Source organism: Eutrigla gurnardus, assembly GCF_963514095.1.
Source record: "Eutrigla gurnardus genome assembly, chromosome: 7".
In the NCBI taxonomy this organism is placed as follows: Eukaryota; Metazoa; Chordata; class Actinopteri; order Perciformes; family Triglidae; genus Eutrigla; species Eutrigla gurnardus.
This window is the reverse complement of record NC_139921.1, coordinates 26,950,164-26,971,371: the sequence shown is the minus strand read 5'-3', so window position 1 is coordinate 26,971,371 and position 21,208 is coordinate 26,950,164. Positions and strand designations below refer to the sequence as shown.

Genomic DNA, 21,208 nt, shown 5'->3' with positions numbered 1-21,208 from the left:
CAGAATGGACGGTGGCGTTTTCTGCTCCGCGGAATACTCAGCAATGCAAATTGACGGTCGGCCCCCTCGGAGCAACTTTCACAACAGCTGGGTTGAATCAGGGAGAGCCCGCCCCCTCCGGTCAGAGGCGGCGACGCACTCTCCCGCCAACAAGCTGCTACTCCCCCGCCCCCCCTCCTCCTCTGCAGCTGGATGACACTACACATCTGGGCATCCACGCTGCAGTAGCCACAAAAAAACAGACAAAATGCAGTAAAGGGTCAGCAGGAACTTCCTTTATTTGATTTGGAGTTCCAATTAAATCATCACGGTACTAACTCCTGTTTAAAGATCATCCAAGTTCAAGGTAATCCAACACCCCCCCCCCCCCCCCCCCTCCTCCTCCTCAGTTTCAGATTTTAAATCTACAAAATCCTTCCACAGCGAGGATTTACTGTTGCATCTTTTTTTTTTTTTTTTACATTTCTACAACCCACCTGGAGAAACCCTGTAACATTCCCTCTGCAGCGGCTGATTTACGTCTTTACAAAAAAAAGGTAGAGCAGCTCAGTTATGCACCGGCCAGCTCTGGTCAGGTACAACTTCCTTTTTTTAAATGTGCAGTTTTACATTTTTGTAAATATATATACTTATATTAACCATTTACAATCCTGATTATACAACTATCTAATTAGCAAAAATGCAGGCACTTAGCTTCCAAAACTTCCTTAGTGCCTATAAATAGGAAAACGATGCCACCATTATACATATAACTATATAATAGTACTGTACTTTAACATGTGAGCAGCTTGAAGCCCCCGATCAACCACAGCCACAGACGTAATTACAACGCTGCTTGCATATCAGTCTGACCGTCTGGAAAAGACAAGATTTTGCACACAAAAAAAATGTCTTTATGGTTTGAACAGATGTACTGAACCACATAAATCTCAATGCAGAATACTGCTGCCAGAGTTTTTTAGTGAGTCCTGGATCAGAAACAAGTCACTGCATTGTTAAAAAGAAGAAGAAGAGAGAGAAAAAAAAAGGCAATGCGAGAAAATAAAAAAATGTGGTCCAACACAAGAAAACAGGAGGATGTGAGAGGTTTCCTGCTGCAAACCGAGGTGACAATTAAGACTCGAGCCGCTCGGATTGAGCTGCACACAGTGAGTTTACAAGGTCACTTGTGTTCAGAACTGGAGCGACGAAGAAAAATATAAATGCAAGACGTAACTCATAATCTAAAGGACAGCTTCTGTGTTTCTCACAAGTTGGAAACGTTTCCATCCATGACTTCATCGATCATTTTCAACTTGTGGGGCGAGACATAACGATGGCGTTGAAACTGTAAAGGGACACTCTGTTGCATAGAACAGTAATTGCAAAAAACCTAATTAGTTTAAGTCCCCCTTTAAAAAAAAAAGGGGGGTGTTATAAATTCTCTGATCATTTATTGTTAAGAGCAGCGGTAAGTAGCAGAACTGCTCACATGTCAGTCTGTGTAGTGTAAAAGCCGTTAAGGGGGGGCCGATCACTGCTTTAACAAGTCTTTGAGCACAGCTCCACCACTGGACTCGGCTGAGACCGGCACGGGTGTGAAGGTGGGCAGGGCGTCAGAGATGGGCTTCATCAGCAGGTGACCTCCCGAGCCGCCGGAGCTCGAACCGGCCAGCAGGGGCACCGCCGCGGAGCGAGGGGCCAGGAAGGGGTTGGACTCGCCGGGTCGCTTGCCGAGTGCTCCTGTGAAGAGAGCGGTGTCACATTTAAATACGGCGTGGTGTGTTCGGGGATGTGAGAGAAAGCAGGACGCCTCCCGTCTGACATGACCGAGAGGTAGAACCCTCCTGGCGGCAGAGGAGGGGGTCGCTTACCTGCAGCGGTGCTGGGAGCGGCACTGCCGGTCCGCCTCGAGGGCGGGGCGCTCAGAGGCTTGATGTCATGGACCGGAAGCCTCGGCACCGGCAGCGAAGGAGTCGACTCGACCTCCAGGAACTTCACGAACATCTCTGAGAAGGACTACGACAATAAAGGACACGAGTTAATGAGATGTTTTAGCACAAAAGGAAGAGTTAGCTCGAGAACAGTATCCTAGTTAGGAATCAGTGCCTTGCTCAAGGACACTGCAGCCGAGCACATGCCTACCAGTTGAAGAGTGTTTCCTTTAACCAGCTACTCTGCTGACATTAATGTGTATTCTTACAAATATGCTTATAAATACTGCAGTCTGAAATTCAAATCTGTGTTTGGTAGTTTGACTTTTATTTTGAAGGGCATGTAAACTGATCTTTTTCTTAGGCTTCTTGAAGTTTTGGTAAATTACATTTTTTTTACATTTAAATTTACATTTCACACTTATTTTTCACTCATTAGTATTATTCAGTTTTCTGGGCCCCAATGGGATTTCTTTTCTTTTCATGTCATACATAATCTGTGGTGTTGTCAAGGGATGTTTGCGTTTCTCTTTAATAAAAATAAAGTTAAAAAAACAAAACAAAAAACATTACATTCAGTTTTAATATACAATTTGAACGCTTTTCCTATATATTTAAATGTCTTGCATTAGAACTACTTCATTTTCTTCCCTGTTGTTGCTGTATATGTGACGCTTTAAACAAGTGAACGTGGTGATATTTTTCATAATTTTATGTAAAAAAAAAAGAAATAAATGTTGATTTTAATGAAGTGAGAAGAGAAGTTCGTCAGAGCATGTGCAGCAGGGCTGCTGTAACTCATTGACCGGATCTCAACTGTGGATAAAAGCCTCCTCCCCTTCCACTATCTGAGCTATGTATTTTCTAAGGGCGCCGTCGCTGCATCCTTCTGCTCCGCCAAAGACGATTGTGATTTAATGAAGAAGAAGGGCGGTTTTCCCCCGTATATCAGAATGATAATATGTGGAGCCAGACCTTTCTCTAGGCCTGACAGGGAGCTTTATTACATCTGGCTATGTGAGACTGAGGTTAAATATACGGAGTGCATTTAAATCGTTTTCCATCAAATTATATTGTGTAAATGTTGCTTTTGTCAGCTGGTGAACAACAGAAAAATGCTTAAAGGCTGCTCCCCCACGGTACTAGGGTAATGCACTAAATCAACGTCATGCTGGATTGAAGAAGACCTGAAACTTGAGATACATAAACTCATGTTTACTGAGATAATAAATCAGGAGATAGGAGGCTCATTTTCACATAGACTTCCATACAATCAGACTTTTCTTTTTGCAACCAGAGTCGCCCCCCAATGGCCAGTAGAGAGAATACAAGTTTAAAACACTTTGGCGTTTCCACCCGGGTGAAATCTGATGTTTTTTTGGCTAGAGCGCCGTTCAAGCCTTTTTATTACTTTTTTTCAGACAGTGTGGAAACAGGGAGAGAGAGGGAGATGACATATGTCCCGGGCGGGAGTCGAACCCGGGACCACCGCGTCGAGGACCTTCTGTACATGGGGCGGTTGCCCTAAGCACTGCGCCCCTGACCGCCCTCGAGAACCAATGTTTTTGGGAGCTACAGGCGTTTAGTAAGCATCTCTACCCTTGTTTGCGTATTGTGGCAGTATTTAAGAGTATGACAGGTGGCGCTGTGTCTCTAGTTTACTGTATAAAACATAAACTGTGTCTCTGTGTTAAAAGACGTTAGTGTGGCGTTTCTTACCGTGTTGAACCCTTGGCCAGCGTCGGGCCTCTGGGGAGTGTTTGGGACGCTCTGCGCTGCTCGGCCTCCCAGCCAGCTGGACATCCATCCACCAGGTCTGTCCTCCTCTAACATCTGCAGACGGGAATGTGAGGAAGTGCAGACAAATATGATTGGATTGTTAACGGGATGGAAGTCTCTAAATACTCACACACACCTCATATTTTACGCTAATGGACATCGAATAGTTTATTATCTAAAGGACGAACAGCGCAGGTACAGTATATGTTGCTCTTATACAGTTCATTTTTTCCTTCTGTTTTCAAAAGAAGTTGGCAGATTTCAGTTTTAATTGCCTTCTGGAAAATTATTTCTGGGACCCACTCACTAGTTCGGCTCATAAACAGGCACTGGGATTCTTTGCCAACAGCCACCCTCCTACAGGAAACGTATGGCTTTCTTATTCAACCATCATTCATTACCCCTAATCATCGGTGTCACTGGTCTGGCAGGATCCAGCTGGACCCCATATATAGAGTGTGGGGATCACGGCTTTGGGCTAAAAAAGGCTGCAGCGGGAGGAGGAGGGGGGGGTACTAGCTGATCCACTGTGGTGGATTGTGAAAAGACGTCTGGTTTTGTGGGACACTTGGCTGCCGTCGAGTTGAGTGGAAAATAAAAAAAATAAAATAAAAAACGATCGCCTTAACGGGAGATGAGGGAGAGCTGAAAAAAAAAAAAAAAGGAACAACCCTAACACATTAAAAAACGGGTCTTCTGAGAAAGTAATCGCATTAGCCCCTCACTTTGTATCTGTTTTACTTTAAGAGTATTGGGTAATATACTTTGGAAACTCGCAGAGCTCCTGCCAGGAGATCTGTATAAGCGAATGCTTTGTTTTTCAGGGCTGAGCACTCTGAATATTTCCCGGGGCTGCTGGAGTTGAACGGGGAGTTTTTGGGGTTCAGTTTGTCTCTCAGGTCAGAGTGACCTGGGACAGAGGCAGCACCTAAATGTTGGATTTGCCTCAGTATTAAAAGAGCATATTTTTCAGGACAGATCTGTTGAGCAACAGCTGTCCGTCCATCTGCCAAAATGTGCTTTTCTTTTTGGTAAAAGAAACAGTGCATCTGCAACGCAGACACCCAACTAGAAAGCTCTCTGGTTGTGTTTTAAAATGAACACGTCTTACGTAGCTAACACCTACTGCTAAATCTCCTAGCTGTGATTCTGTTACTTCCAAGTCAGACTGCTCGTTCATGTGGTGTTTGTCTACCACCTCTACCAGCTAATTAAATAGCGTAGTGATGTGTCATACATTTATTCCCTAAAGGCACAAACATTTGCTCACTGCCTGCTGAAATGTAGTAATTACCGCCTTCAGACATTCTTATGTGATCATCGGAGTGAATGCTTTGAATGCGAGTCAAGGAATCTCTCACCTTATCAATGTCTTCTCTGCTCAGTCCGAGAACACTTCCCATGAGCCTCAGCACGTCTGCACGCTTGCTTCTAGGTGTGTGGAAGTATCCCAGGAACAGGTTTCGCATCAGGACTCTGGAAGCAGGACAACGTGAACAGTAAGCATGATGTCATTCAACACTTCAATCCCGTTTTTTAAGACAGCCGACAGGATCAGAAATACCCCGAAAAGTATTCATTTCAGTATTTGTTCACATCCTTTCTCTGTGATAATTTATTTATAATAATACATTGTATTTGTAACGCATTTTTCATTGTTTGAAGCAATCCCAAAGAGTAAAACTAAATTAAAAACAGGGAGAAAACACCTTTCACATGATTGTAACTGCCCTGTGAAAACCATGCATCTCCAGCTAAAACAGCCATATTGACAGTTTTGTGGCAATGCAATTTGTGCAGCAATTCAACATCATTTCAAGGAAAAGTCTTATTTCCATCAGAAAAAATAAATATCTCCAAAATGAGATATACACGAGTGACTCTTTGCTCAGGAGAATTATCACTTATAATAAGTGAGGCCATCTGATCTCAATCCCGTGTGAATCTGCCACGTCCATCATTTATCAGGTAAAAAAAAACCCCACCATAAATAAACGCCCATATTTCACAAAACACAGAAGTCAAGTGATAATATTAGTCCCACGCGAATCGGCATCAATTGGGGTCGTTTTCATTTTCTTCCCACCTTTTTTCTGCCTCTTTCCCAGTCAACAATTATGTTTAAATAACAATAATATTCCTAATATTTACTGTAAGTCCCATATAGGATGAAATGCTTATTATAAGCAGATGAGACACAGAGCCTTGACATCATAAATGGGGGATACGCTTTAATAAAATCCAGACGATGCTTCTTAATTACATGAGGTCTCCTGGTAATACTAGTTGTATTCATAGGCGTGATCCTCTCAGTGTCATAACGCTTTAAAAGATTACGTGTTATGACATTTATTTGCTGCAGTGTGACTTTTGACAATCCCTTGAAGCTGCTGGAGAGCAATAACCAAATCCATGTGTGTTTTTCCATCATAATCTCATTAAATTGAATACATGACTGTAAAGATTGAACCCAGACGGGATGGAACCTACTTGTCGATCTTCCCCTCTGTGCTGTTCAGGAGGGTCATCAGCTTCCTCTGCGCCTCCTCCAACATCTCCTGTCTCACCTCCACTGGAACACAAACGCACACAGACGGCGTTTACGCCGACGTCACAGCGCTAAGATCTCACGATAAAAACCCCAAACCCAGAATGCCGTTTGTCAAGACTTCCTGCCATCCTGAAGGTGTTTAGGAAGCATCAAAGACACTTTAACCATCTGGATGGATGGTATTTCCGGGACACATAGTTGGAAATGTTCCTCACAAACAAATTGCTAAAAAACTCTTGAAAATAGTTTCTCCTCCAGATGGTTAGAAGAGTGTTTTTTGAGGAATCTGGAAATACTCTCAGGGCAGCGGTACGTCTGAAGATCACCGGATGTTTATTGATCCAAATATCTAAATAATCTGCGCTTGAATTTAGTGTTAATTCATGAGAGGCTCCACGCTGATGCACATACCAACGTTATCGTCTCATTCTCACAGCTAACCAACTATTAATAGACTCGATGTACATTTTCCATAGGTGACTGATTGGTAGAGTAAATATACGACCTCATACGAGGTCTGAACAAACACAATGCCTGAAAGAGACGGGTAAAAAAAAAAGATTAAAGTCTGAGAATTTGCTGTGATGTCATGGCCAAATCTGAGCGTGATAAGAGTGAAATCTGCTGAGTGTGAACAGGACCACCGAACCCAGAGGGCGGCCAGAGTTTCACTCGCTCTCATACCGGCGTTATGATAAGTGTGTGTCTGTGGACTGAAATAAGGACATGAGCACGGGAAAAAGAAAAAATGAGCTGATGTTCAAAGGCTGCCTGGAGGCCAGGAGAAGAAAAAGCCAGCAAAGGATTCCAGTTGCATTCCACAACATCTTAAATAAACATTTAAGAGGTCTTTAAACAAAGCAGACATAAAACCCTCAGAGTTCTATTTTACTGCGACCTCATGAGGATACCTTTCTTGTCCAGTAAAAAAAAAAATGGAAGGAAGTTTTGTCCGATACGCTCATCATTCCTCAGAAGAAGTGTGCGAGGAGTTGGCGGGCGCTCGGCTCACCTTGTGCTTTCAGCTCCTCGAGTTGCTCTTCCTTCAGATCCAGCTGATCGGTGAGGCGAGACGCCGACTCCAGAGCGGCGCTGGCTTCGTCGAGGTTAATCTGACAGGGAGAACAGCACCGTCACTGATAAGAGCTTCTGTGGAAGCGAATGGATGCTCTGATCAGTTATTGATTGCTGTTCTACCTGAAGAGCGGACGCTTTGTCTTCCAGACGCTCAGCTTTTCTCTTCCACTCGTCCTTCTCCCTCTTTAGCCTGTCAAGCTCTGCAGAGTACATGGCTGTCTCTTCTGATAGGGGAAGAGACAATTACTTCAGGTTATATGTATTTCATGGCACAACACAAACTGCCTCATCAATACCACTGGGTCCCCTAATTTCACAGCAAACGCCAGCCAAAGGACCAGAGAGGAGCAGACGGTGTCTCATGTCAAAGCAGCTGACTTGCCTTGTTGGAACTGCTCTAGCACCATCTGCAGGTTGGAGAGGGACACTGCATACTGGTTGACCTGCTCCTGGGAGGTCCTGAGATGGATGAGCGCCTCGTCCCTCTGCTTCACCACCCCGGTCAGCTGCTCCTGCAGAGACTCCACCTGCATGCTGGCCTGTTGGCTGGAGGCAGACTGACTTTAACTATTTATGTAACAGGTAGTCTCACAGACGTCCAAATCAATTCTAAAATAATGGGAACTCTTGTTCAAAATTCAGACACAACATAAGTGAGGACAAATCTGTATCACAGGTATATATATAAGGGCATACCGCTGCACAGTATCTCTCCGACATCAGAATTCAAATCTGTGATATGCCTCAGGGGGAGCAGACAAATGGGAAGTGATAGGGGACCTAAGCTTAAGCCTTGAGGGATCCCACAAGAGAGTGGGACACCAATGTAAAACCTTGTCCATGATGCCAACTCATTTATTAAACTATTATGTTCCACTAAGTTTGATCTAACTATCACTTATCCTACCAGTTCTTAGGACGAACTCAATGTAGTTATTTAAGGTAACAAGGCAATACTTTTCTTTGCTACGGGCCATCAATGTTGTGGCACGCTAATCTTGTACAGTGTCTTCACCATGGTGAAACTGTGCAGTGATATCCCTGATGATTTCATTTATGCTGCAGTTTCAGTTTACGCTAACCTGGCGTTCTCCACAGCGCTGGAGGACGTGGCCAGTTTCTGGTCCAGCAGTGCCACCCTCTTGCGTAGTTCGGTCTCCCGGTCCTCGGCAGCGAGTGCTTCTCTCGTGTACGAGTCCTCGATCTCCAGGAGGTGATTACGCAACCTTTCCAGCTCCAAGTTGAGACGCTGCTCTTTGTCCCTCACGTGCTGAAGCTGGAAGGGAAACATCGCGACACGTCTTTGAGAAGCTTTCTACAAACTATAATCTATGTTATGGATTTATACGTTTTGAGAGAGTCTATATTGAAGCGGCATTTCTTCAGTTATATCACATAAAAAAGAATGTCATTAACCTAATGATGGAAATACAAAAAATTAGCATTTAATATATTTTGATCCTTGTGTTTTCATGGACTTCATAGTGTTAAAACAAATGTAACACGGAGTGAAAATATTACTACTCACTGACTGAATATTTTGTGTACAGAATTGTTAAAAACAACAACAAAAAAAGGTGACAAATACTGTAGTAAAGCTGAACGCTGATGCACAGTTAAAAAAGGGAAGTGAGTGAACATCATCCGTCCTCCTACCTCAGATTGTACCGCGGTGGTCGCCATTTGTTTTTGCTTGAGTGCCATCATCATCTGATCCCTCTCCTGCTGGAACATGAAGGCCTTCTCCTGCATGGACTTCAGTTCATTGAGGAGTTGATTCAGCTCACCAGACTTACCCTGCATCACATCAGCAGCAGAGCAAATCAGAAACGTGATGATTAGAAGAATAGATGAGAAAAGAAATCCACCGTTTTGTTTCCAGTCTAAAAATGACTTTGAAGGATGCGTCGTTCTTCTTCAGGAACTAATCGACCACTTACACAAAAATGTTGGTCGCATTAAAGGAATAGTTTGCACCCAAAAAGACAATTGGTTTATCAATTAAACACTCCTTTTCCTTGAAATCTTGAAGAAAATTTTGTTTTAATCTAAACAAGACAGATTAAATACAAAAAAGTACTCAATTGAAACTACTAAATGTGTTCCTGCAGTAACAACAATAAAATGAAGAACCATATAATAATTCTGCAGTCTCCTACTCACCTGCTCTTTGTCCTTGAGCATTTTCTCCACCGTCGCCGATTTCTCGCTCACTGCACTCAGTTCAAACTCCTTCTCCCTCAACAGGATGGAAACCTGCATGTTGGTCTCCTGCAGCGCTCTGAACTCAGACTCCTTCTCTCGAGAGCGCGACGCCACCAGCTCGTTCTCCTCCTTCAGCGCCTTCGCATCCATTTCCAGAATAAGAGCTCGCTCCTTCAGGTTGGTCACGGCCTGCTTCAGCACCTCGTTGTCATTCTCGCGGTTACGCAGCGACTCGCTGACGCGGCTCAGCTGGTCCCCTTTGGTTTTGATGAGCAGGTCTTTCTCCCTCACGGACCTCTGCAGGGCGTCCAGCTTCTCTCTGACCAGCCGAACCTCGTCGGCCTGACTTCTCTGCTCGCTCTCTGTGGCGGACGCCGAGTTGGAGAGCCGGTGGTTGTTCTCCTGAAGAGTCTTGATCAGGTTTTCCTTCTCACCCAACTGGATTCGCAAGTGAACGACCTCTTCCTGTAGTTTTTCACTGTTTGCTGTTGGAGCCGCCTGGTGGCTCGGAGCATCGGCTGCGAGAGAAGGACTAGACTGAGCAGCTACGACTTCAGGAGCTACGCTGCCCAGTTTATCCAGCAGGACATCCTTGGTGGTGCTGAGCTGGGTGATGGTGTGCTGGACCTGAGCGAGTTCCTGACTCAGACTTCCCAGCCTCCTCTCCTTCAGCTCGTAGCTCTGGATCAGTCCGGCGTAGTCCACCGACAGCCGAGAGCTGCAGTCGCTGTCGGCGGAGACCTGACCCTGCAGTTTGATCAGCTCCTCCTGCAGCTGGGCCGACTCGTGCTGCATGTTCTTGACCGTGGTGATCACCTGCTGCTTCCACTCCTCCATCTTCTTCACCTGCTGTTTCAGCGTGTCCCTCTCCTGCAGCAGCTCCTCGAACTGGTTGCTGCTGACGCCTCCGCAGCCGCCGCCGGACTCCCCTCCGGAGGACTGGAGGACGGCCACCAGGGTTTGGCACTTCTGGGTCAAAGCGTCGATCTCGATGTCCTTCTCCCGGATGATGCGGGACAGGTTCTGGATGGTCTCCTTGAACATCTCTTGGCTTCCGGAGGGGTCGCTCATGTTGGAGAGGCGTTGGTTCTCCTGCTGCAGCTTCAACAGGGCCGCCTCCTTCCCTCCCATGATGTCCATGAGGCGGTGATAGTCGGAGCGGAGCTGGCTGTTCTCCCTCGTCTTCTCGTTGAGCACGGCCAGCACCTGCTCTCTTTCCACGGCGTACGCCTGCAGCTGCTGCTGTAAGAACATGATGTCCTGGCTGTGGCCGCCACCTCCCACCATGGACACTCGGGCATGAAGCGCCTGGATCTCCAGATCCTTCTGCAGGATCATCTGGGACAGTTTGCCCACTTCATCACGAGACACCACCAGCTGGTCCAGCTGTCTGGTCAGTGAGACGTTCTTCTCATTCAGCTGGCTGATCTCCGTCTCTTTCTCCATTATGCCTCTCACCAGTTTTTCTATTTCTACCTTCGACAGGTCGTGTTTCTCGTTGCCGTTCTCCTGGTTCAGAGTCTGGGTCTTCTCCTCCTGCAGGATGACCTCTCCCTGCACAGGGGGGGAGTCGGCACGAACCCGACTCCCACTGAGCTGGTCCACCGTCTGCTGGAGGCAGGAGATCTCTTCATCTCGGGCGAGGATGAGCCTGTCATAGTTAAGCGTGGTCTGCTGAATCCGAGCGTGAGCCTGCTCAAGCTCAGTCTGCTGAGCCTGGAGGGACTGCTGTGCCAGAAGGAGGGAGGCCTGCAGCTCCTCCATGGTTCTCCTCAGAGTCTGGACCTCCTCTTCCAGACCATTCCTGGAGGACTTGAGCTGTGTGATCTCCGTCTCCAGCTCTGTGATGATGTCTAAGGTCCTGGGCTCGGACAGATGTTGAGGTCTGCTCTGCTGGTCCCTGAGTCGGTCGATCTCTTCCTTCCAATGACTGTTCTCCTCCTTCATACCCCCCAGCAGTTTCTCCTTCTCCTCTAGCGCCTGTTTCAGAGCGTCCGCTTCTTTTGTCACCACTAAAATGCTGTTCTCCATCTCCTTCTGCAAATCCGAAGCGTTTTGTTTCAACGTGTCCATGAAGACATCCTTCTCCTGCAGCAAATCCGTGAGCTGCTTCTGCCCGGCGACCGTGATGGAGAGCATCTCGTTGGTGTCTCTGTGGTCGGACGCCAGCTGCTCCACGTCTCTCTTCAGCTGAGCGATCTCCATGTCCTTCTCCTGGATGAGCTTGATGGCTCGTTCGTGCTCCGTCTGTAAAGCGGAGGCGTCCATGGAGCGGGCTCGCGTCATCTCCTCGATTGTCTGCTGGTACTGTTTTGCCTGCTCCGTTAGCGTCCTCTCAGCCTGCGACAGTTCACCCTCCAGTTGACCTTTCTCCAGCTTCAGAGCCTCGATGCGAGTGTCCTTCTCCCGTACGGTCCTGTTCAGACCCGCCTGGCTTTCCTTCATCTGCTTGGTCAGTTCCTCAGCTTTACCCAGAGCCTGCTCACCATCCGCCTTCAACCTCCGGTTCTCCATCTTCAACTCATAGTCCTCGGAGAGCGCTTTCTCCTGAGAGCCCCTCATCTCGTCCAGTTCTCTCCGGAGCTCTGACAGCTCCCTCTCCTTCTCCGTTAGTTTCTCTTCAGCTCCCTGTGCGTCGCCTCCTCTCTCCCCTGTCTGATCCCGCTCTGCTTTGGCAACAGATGATTGCTCCTCAAGCGTTTTCTTGAGCTCTGTGGTTTCTCTGCGTGCCTCCCTGCTCTGCTCCTGTGCGTGGCCCAGTTTGTCTTTCAGCTCCCTCACTGTCTGTTCCAACTCCTGCTTGCTCATATGCAGGTCGTTTAGGGTGAAGGCCCTTTGGCTCGTTTTCTCTTTTTGGGTCTTCAGCTCTTTCTCCAGCGCCCCCTTCTGGTCTTTGGTTGCGTTCAGCTCTGCAGTCAGCCCCGAAAGCTGTTCCTCGGCCGCCTTCAGCTGTGTGGAGAGCTGCTCCTTCACCGAGATCATGTGCTATAGACAGGAAGGGGAGAATCAGTAATTAGTAAATTGTCAAAATATTCTCTTTTTTGGGGGTTTTTGTAAAGGATTTCTACATAATAATTAATATTACAACAATGTAAGAGATCTCAGTGGATTTAAACCATACATTTTTCTTTTGTGGCCCTTAGACCTGCATATGAAGCAGAGAAATGACATAATAAAATAACAATAATGGCCATATATATATATGTACTGTATGTTTATGTGCAAATATATATGTACCTATGTGATTTTTTCCTCTTTTTGTTTGATTAGGTCTATATAAAAACATTTAATCATTATTATTCTATGATAACAAAGGAAGGAGGCCACTGAGGTCAGACCTGGGTTGCTTCCTGGTTTTGCCGGTCGAGTTCTTCCAGCTCAGACATCAGGGTGTCCCGTTCCTCCTCAGTGTTTCTCAGGGCCTTTTCTCTCCTCTCCAGCTCGGCCCTCAGATCCTCCAGGGACTCCGGGTCATCAGACTCAGCGCCATTATTGCTAACTACTTGTTCCTGTGCCATTTCTAGTCTTTCTTCCAGACTGTGCTGTGAAAGGACACAAAAAAAACAAGAATTAAACCTCAGGATTTTGCTTTTTTTTTAAATCCAAGACCTCAGTTACTTCACATTATTAATATTATGAACTTGGTTGAAGTAAAGTGCATACGGACACATATTTCAGACATTTTGAGGAGCACGTGGAAAAGATAATGATATTGCATCAAATAAACAAACCTTTTCTTCTTCTAGGACTTCCTTTTCTTGTCTCAACGTTCCAATAATGGTGTTCAGTTCTAAGATGTCTGCATGCTCAACTTCTTCCTTTGGTTCTGCCTAATATATAAAAAAGAAGAGAGAAGTCACTCAATTGGGGTGTGAATCCTGAACATCTAGCACCACTAAATACACTCTTAAATATTCAACATGATGTATGGCTCATGATTTATAGTCACACTTACTTCAGCCAGGCTTTTCAGCCCTTCTATTTCTTTCTCTGCAGCTGGAAGGTAGACGTTGTAGTTAATATGCAGGTTAATTATCAAGGAAAACAAACTCTGGCTACAGAAGACCTGAGAGGCAAATAAGGAAGATATTCTGGTTATACAATTTCTATTTCTGATCTAAATAGTTTTCTCATCTGTGTTTTTTTTTTTATTACTCACTGTTTCCGTCTATTTAAGCCTCATGTATCGGAAAAAAATATTTACTTATATTTTATTTACCTTATGGTTTATGATCAACTTATTTAAGATTATAGTATTGATTTATAAAAATATTAGTTTCTTAACAAAAGAAGTTATAGTATAGCATTTTTTTTTTTTTTAAATCAGATGCTAATATATTTTTTTTCCTCAAAAAAAAAAAAAAAATATTTGACAGGTTTTTGTTGTTCTTTTACTAATTCTGGTAATAAGAGGCTGAAGTCGTAAACAAAGCAGGGAAAACTATTTAGATTTGATGTAGAAAATGTATAACTTCCATATATGGCTCATGACATTATTCTGTATCCATACAATATGGATTTGAGGTTATTATAAAAAAATAATAAGTTTCTCATTAAACAGTATTCCTTCTTTTTAATAATGACAGTTTACCTGCAAGGTTTTTTCTCAGGACTTGGATCTCGTGGTCGAGCTGGGCTTTTTGCAGAGACTTCCCCTCCTGCTCTTGTACTCGTGTCTGCAGCTCGGTGACGGAGGCCTGCAGCCGGGTGTAGTTCTGCAGCAGCTCGGTGTTTTCTTCCTGGGCCTCGTCTTTCTCCAGCTGCAGCGACGCCCGGGCCGACTGTGCCTCCTCCAGACCGGCCGACAGCTCGGCCAGCTGCTTCTCCCGCTGATCCGCCGCCTCCTCCAGGGAGCTTATGGTTTTCTCAAGTTCAGGCAGTTTGGAGGCATCTGACGGGGAAGTGGCCTGACCGTCACCTGGAGAGAAGGATTCGAAGGAAGGAGTTCAGTTTGTGTGTTGTGTCTGAGTGGAAAAAGCGAGTTGAAGGGATTTTGTCATAATTGCAGTATTATATTTGCCAAAAGTGCCTTGCTAACACATTTTATCCCAACTTTGGTTACAGCTGAGAAATAAGACGCCTTCTTCTCAAGCCACAATATATCTGAATGACTCCTTCCATGAGTTACAATGCCAGTTAGCCTCACCACTCTGATTCTGTTCCTCCAGCTCCTCTATCCTCTCCTCGTACTCCGCCAAGTCCTCCCTGTGACGGCGTGTGATGTCGGCCATCTTCTGCCGCTGGGCGTCCTGCAGGGCTGCCAGTTCATGCTGGTGTTCATCCACCTCACGGCTCATCTCCTCACGCAGCTCCTGTCCCCGAAGCAGCAGAAACATCACGTTTAGAGCCTCAGTATCACAACGCTCTGTGCAAGAAGAAGCTTCTTTCACATACACACCGTCATTTAAACCATTGTCAATTTTAAGTATCCATTACTGCATTTTTAAGATGCAAATTCAACCCATTAAATCAAATTGATTCTTGCAAAGATGAAAATGCACCTTAATAGTTCTTTGAAGTGTGAGAATCTCTCCATGGTCACCGTTACCGGCTCCTGCTGCTGTGGAAGCCTGAAAGAAAAATCAATTCGATTTGAAACAAACAGAATTCAGTTGGTTTTTTTATGGAAAAGGCATTTATTTTTAAGCCGTTTGGTGAGCCAGGAAGATGAGGTCTGACATATTGAAACAATTTAGGTGAGAAGAAATGAAATGAATCAATTTAAAATGAAGAGATGTACCGATATATTATTATATATTATTTGTTTAATCCGTACAAATCCATATAAGAACCGTGAATATAATAAAGGTTTAAAAACATAACAGTTTTAGGCTTATGGAGGATAATAATGTCAAATATTTCCTTTAAGTAAATGACCCAGGTTTAAGCCGTCTGCCCCGCTACATCATCTCTACCTGAGACATTCGCCTCCAGTGTGCCACCTCAGCCTCCAGACGCATGACTTCCGTCGACAGCCGGTTGATCTCCTGCTGCGACCAGATGACGTCGCTGAGGTCCATCTCGTCGCCCTGGTGGGCCCCCGAGGGCCGTGACAGGAAAGAGGAGGCAGAAGAGGAGGTAGTGGTGGAGGAAGTAGTGGTGACGGGCAGCCTGGCGGGACCGACCAGGGACGACTGATGGAGCCTGTGGACGTCTTCCTGGAGTCCACTCTGACGGGCTTTCAGGTGACTGATCTCCACCTGGAAGACAAACACGAGGACCCTTTTATACCAAACGTCCATATTCTGTCTTAACAAGACTTGCTAAATGTAACTTACTAACACAGAACCTCTCGAAAATGCTGATTTAATGCATTTTGTGTTGGATTTGAAACATGAAGTGTGGGCAAATGTGCTTCTACCCACCTTTGGAGAGAATAAGGAATGTAATATTCACATGCCCATATACACTGCAATGTTGGAAGGGTTGCAAGCATAAAAAGAATTATGTAATAAGAGCAATTAAGCATGACATCAAATGGGAATTTAATTAGCTGTGTGTGTGTGCAGGATGTGGGAAAAACCAACCTTTTTCACACACATTATAACACAATTAAAATGGATCATGTGTCATCTTTCTGAGTTATCTAAAATATCATGTAAATGCGTTTACGATGAATACAAATGTACATACATCTCTCTGTTGCAGGAGGGTTCTGTACTCTGCAGACTGTCGTTTGTTCTGGATCTCCGACGCCTCCAGCTTCTCCTCCAGCTCTGCATGGAGCTCTCGTAATCGCTCATACTGCAAAGAAACAGAAGGAGCACAAAAACATTGGGGTTTTTTGTGTGTGTTACAGTCAGGTGGTTGGAGGTATGGAGCAGCAGCCTGGAGAGTTGCTCAAGGGCACGTCAGCCAGCTGGATGCTTATTGACAGAAGTGATCTAAACCATCCTCAAGCACGAGGCTGGTGTTGTTCTATTTATTCAAAATGACCAAAACACTGTGTTCGTCCTTTCTCTTGTTGCTTTCTGACTCTCTACATGGTCTGTGACTTTAATCTTTAAAATATATGTCACATATATATAGTTTCAGCCGGGCACTGTAGCTTTCAGCAAACGTTACTCAAAAACGAGACGTTTTAGCTGCGAATAAATACACATTTGGTGCTCTAGTGAGAATTCAGAGCAACAAGACCGTAGGTGGGTTTGAGTCAAAATAAACTACTGTGTGTGTGTGTGTGTTCATGATAATATATGAAGACATCACCAAGTGCACGGGTGACATGAGAACAATGGAGCTCTACGTAGCGGAGGAATGAGAAAAAACAGGCTTTGGATTCACAGACAAGACACGGGTTTGGATCTTTTAACAGGATTTGAAGTCGACAAGAAAAAAAAAAAGGTCTCACTAGCGACCTCCTTGCTCTTTGAACAACAGGATGATACGGCAATTCAATGTTTCCTCACAGTCCCTTCCTTTGTTGTGAGTGTGATCACTTTCCAACGCCGACATCACGAACACACAGGAACACAGATCAACACAGTAGGTTTATAAGCCTCACAGGAGATATTTGACTTCAAGCACAGGTGGAAATACTAACATTGCATTTCACGTAGGTGTGTCAGTATCAGCGACCTGGCAGTATGGTAGTAAGGTATGCCCAGGAGGGCAAATAAAATGCCACGTCAGGCTAGTAAATCTTGCTTCTTCCCACAGCAGATGATGGTAGTAGCTTTGGGCCTTCCCATATATTGTATTGTGTTCTTAAATGTGATCTATAAATAAACTAAACTTGAGCCATCTCACTTCCTTCTCATCTCTGTGGAGAGTTGCACATGCACAGCACCGATCGGCCACTCGCGGTGGGTAAAGACAACGTTTAGTGAGCATTTCAATTCTCCTGGAAACAGGAGTTCAGTTGGGTGGCGACGGAGAGGATGTGGGCAAAACTCCAACTCCGCGTTGCACAGCTTGCTGCTAGTTCGCTGGCTTACTGGGACACTTCGACTGAACAAATCCATTGTTAACGTCATTACGTACAGCTGTAGCTTTTCCCTGCTGCGACAATCAAACCGTGCGTGGTGAGAAAAGCATAAACGTTTTGCCCCACAAAGAATCTCACCTCAGATTTCTGACTGGCAAATGAGGCCTCGAAGTCCGCCAACTTGGAATTGGAAACCTGCAGCTCTGTGGCCGCATCTGCAGTTACATGGGGGGGGGGGGGAATAATAGCATTGAATATATCATGACATGCAGAAGTCTATTTACTGTAAAAACAGGCAGCATGGATTAAATGTAAGCATAATCCACAACAGCTAAATGTTTTTTTTCTCTGTACACAAAAACAGAAATATCTGGGATTTTTTTTAATTCATTTTTCTGATATTCTAAAAATGAGAAAAGGTTCTTGAGGTTTATCGGCCAGTACTTTGAAGAGATACTAACTGGCGACTTGTTTCCTTCTCTATCTTAGTCAGACACTCCGGTCTGCTTTAGTGTCTCACATGACAAACAAACATGCACGGCTGAGCAGGCCAACAATTCTGGAATCTGAGTTATGTGATTTTAACAGCTGGACGAAGCTCAGCCACGACATAACTACACAGACTAAACTGAAGCCTAAAAAAATCCAGTTCCGGTTAATTTCCTTTCTCATTAAAAACTTAAAAGCCGGATGTCAGACCTGGCATGCTGAGTGCTTCAAGTCCGGCCCCGCTGCTCCACACTCAAGTGATAAACATTCATACTTTGTGTTTTTTTGGATTCGAGCTGTGAGTTGGACGTCTGCGGTCAAAGTTCTCTTTGCGTCAATGCGTTATCACTTGTCGTCTGTTCGCTTCAGAGTGATTGTACTTTGGGGTTTAAGTGGCCAAATGGGATGGAACATTTCTGATAATTATTACAATTTTTGCATCATAAAATACTGATGAGTCCAGACTTGGGTCTAGACTCGAATCTGATTTGATCGTGAACCCTTTAATCGGTGTTCCCATCGGGGTGTTAGCAGCTCCACTGACAATGAATGAGGACGTCGACGGCATCGACTGAGAATGTTTTCCTTTTGTGTTTAACTTTAAGTTCTGTAAATGCACTTCCATGTGCACGTATGAAAAATCTTCCACCAGGATCTATAAAAATAAAGTGTTAACGAAAGAAACGCAGAATTCACCCATGCTACTTTTAGCAGCAGGAAACAGTTTCAGTGCATCGTGACACTGCTGACCCAAGTAAGAGTCTTCAATCTGTTTTCATTCTGATGCTATAATGTGATCCTGACAGGAAAGAATTAGACCATTGTGTGGTCTGACAGTTTCAGCAGTGCTCTCTCCCATGTTTAACAAAGAATTATTTATAATCTTGTGTGTTCAGTTAGCTCGAGGCACATAAGTCAAGTCAAACTTTATGTGTAAATCATATTCGAAACAACCACCTCTCTTGCTGCTAGAGGTGGACTTAACTGCACACCTGTGGCCGTCCCATCAAAACATCTGCACGGTACATTAAAGACACTGAAATGCGGCGAAAGAAAGGCAGCGTACTCAAAAGGTAAATCAAACTGTTTCGCAAAACTTAAACAAACATTAATGGAGTGCTGCAGAAATGAGAAAGTAGTCGCTCATTCAGTGTCAACAGAGCAGCGACAAAAAAGGTGGTGTAATGTTTACATAATATATCCACAAAAATATATTTAAAAACACCAGACAAACAAAGCAGCGGTGTGCATTTAATAAATGATGTGCATCACTTATTATGAAGAGGAAATAGGGAGCTTGGTGTTGGCTGTGTCGGAGTAAAAATCCAGGCAGTGAAGTAACAAATGAAGACTTGTTGACTCGACACCGCCAACTCACACCAAGGACATCCCTAAAGAGCAAGCTATGCACTATATACAGTATTATTTGTTCCAGCGCATCACTAGGTCATGTAAGTTAGATTTTCTCCCTTAATTGAGTTGATTACAACTGTCACATTTTTCTCATCCGCCTTAACAGCTCATTTTGTCGTTATGCAATTGTAATGTCTGTTATTTTCCGGTAAATTACCTACATTTAATTAAAAGCGGACAACGATAACTCTAATTGGGAGTCCTGGAAATTAAGATTCATTAAGATTATACATTTCAGAGAACTGATTCAACTTTACGGTCATTTTGGTGGATGTAAACGCGGAACGTTTCTGATATTAGTCTACACATTTATATTTCTATCTTGAGAGCTTTTAATTATGGAAGCTGAGGACGCTCTTAAATACTATAATATTTCAGGGCCTACTAATTGGCACCTACACTGAAATAGTCCACTTTTTGTTCACATTGCTGATCATTTTTAGATAACGGCACTTCTTTTTGCAAGAAATATTTTACAGCTCAGAGTAATGACTTGCTTTTACTCTGTTGGCAGGATATCTGTACAATCTTCCTGTGAAAATCTGTATCTGGTAATTGTCATGGGAACACCTGGGACCCTGAATGCACCTTGAGTGGGTGTTTTTACCAAACTGAATCAACGAGCTAAAGCATATGTTTACAAAAATACATTGAGAAGTAAAGAGCTCTGCTCCAGCTTTGTAATTAAATAAGTGATGATGTGGCTACCGAAGAGACAAACCTACCTCCCACTTCTTCCACTCCTTCCAGTAACATGTCTTTGGTGAAGTTTGATATCTGCCCGGTGAAAGAGGACAGACTGCCGCCGACCTGGCCCAGAGACTGGCCGAGGCCGGAGCCGATTCCCCCCAGCCACGATGACATCCTGACGGGGACTAGACACCAAACAAAAACAAAGCAGGGCCGACTAACGTTAGGAGGAGGAGGAGGAGGAGGAGGAGGAGGGGGGCTAGCTTAGCCTAGCTCGGAATCCAGAGGTGACACAGTAAACTCGGTCGTCAAGCTGAACCGTGAACGCCACACCACAAAGACATCGTTAACTCAACAAAATACACTTTAATCTTCCAACTCAGAGCCGCTTTTCCGGCTGACAGGCGCTCATTTAGCGAAGAAGACCCCCCTCCCCTCGGCTAATAACAGCTGAGCCGTTTGCTTGAAGGAATTTGTCGAGCTAGGCTAAGCTAAAGCGACGTTATATCACAGTCAACCAGCCAACAGCTCAGGTTTCGCCCTTACGTTCAGGCCTGCGTCGTCTACGGAGAACGCGAGCGGTGTTTCCACCAGGTTTTTAAGCCGGTCTAAACGACACAGAGCCCGCAGAGTGCCACCTCAACTGCAGCCATAACAGCTCGGCTGCGGCGACTGCTGTCAGGTTTGACGTGGACACGGAACACGGCTGCGGTGCATTGTGGGATGCTGGAGGACCAACAAGTTCGAGATGCGTTCAAGAACCCAAGGCGGTGTACGAAATTACAAACTAACGTGCCTACAACATACTCAACGCGTACGTACTGCATATTGCCTACTAAATCATATATATTTATAAATATATATATGTATGTATATATATAAAGCAGTATTACTATTACACCCAATTAAATGTATCTATCTGTACATATTTTATATTTATATATCTTCATAATTATTGAGATAACATTTTAACGATTGTTTTTTGGTTGTGTGTGCATCTCTCCTCATATAGCTCCGTCAAATTTATTTTTTAAAAACGCATTTTAAAGTGGTCTTTTACATAATCAATTAATTGCTGCGTGTGTCTAAAAATGAATGTTGTATTATTTAAATGTCTTATTCTATTCTTTGTTTATTCTTAGTTGCATGTTCTTTATATAATGC

General features: G+C 44.5%; 1 protein-coding gene across 1 annotated transcript; it reads right to left on the bottom strand.

Annotated features, from left to right (window-relative positions):
- Positions 1-369: 369 nt before the first annotated feature.
- trip11 (thyroid hormone receptor interactor 11) lies at positions 370-20,571 on the bottom strand. The gene is made up of 21 exons (XM_084013747.1): positions 20,080-20,571; positions 17,591-17,667; positions 16,159-16,269; positions 15,441-15,725; positions 15,027-15,095; positions 14,672-14,837; positions 14,117-14,443; positions 13,481-13,521; positions 13,257-13,355; positions 12,864-13,067; positions 9,484-12,510; positions 8,977-9,117; positions 8,403-8,596; positions 7,703-7,866; positions 7,441-7,544; positions 7,256-7,355; positions 6,183-6,264; positions 5,054-5,168; positions 3,633-3,746; positions 1,854-1,998; positions 370-1,722 (listed from the first exon to the last, which is right to left on the bottom strand). Exons 1-21 carry the CDS (start codon positions 20,216-20,218, stop codon positions 1,514-1,516), a joined length of 5,913 nt encoding a protein of 1,970 aa, XP_083869873.1. The 5' UTR covers positions 20,219-20,571; the 3' UTR covers positions 370-1,513.
- Between the last annotated feature and the right edge of the window lie 637 nt (positions 20,572-21,208).

Excerpts from the sequence above, each read along its gene's own strand:
- trip11 (XM_084013747.1), bottom strand. The coding sequence starts at position 20,218 with ATGTCATCGTGGCTGGGGGGAATCGGCTCCGGCCTCGGCCAGTCTCTG. Across the intron at positions 15,096-15,440 it reads ACTGGAGGCGAATGTCTCAG|GCTTCCACAGCAGCAGGAGC; the intron begins GTAGAGATGATG and ends TTTTTCTTTCAG. Across the intron at positions 9,118-9,483 it reads TGCTCAAGGACAAAGAGCAG|GGTAAGTCTGGTGAGCTGAA; the intron begins GTGAGTAGGAGA and ends GATGTGATGCAG.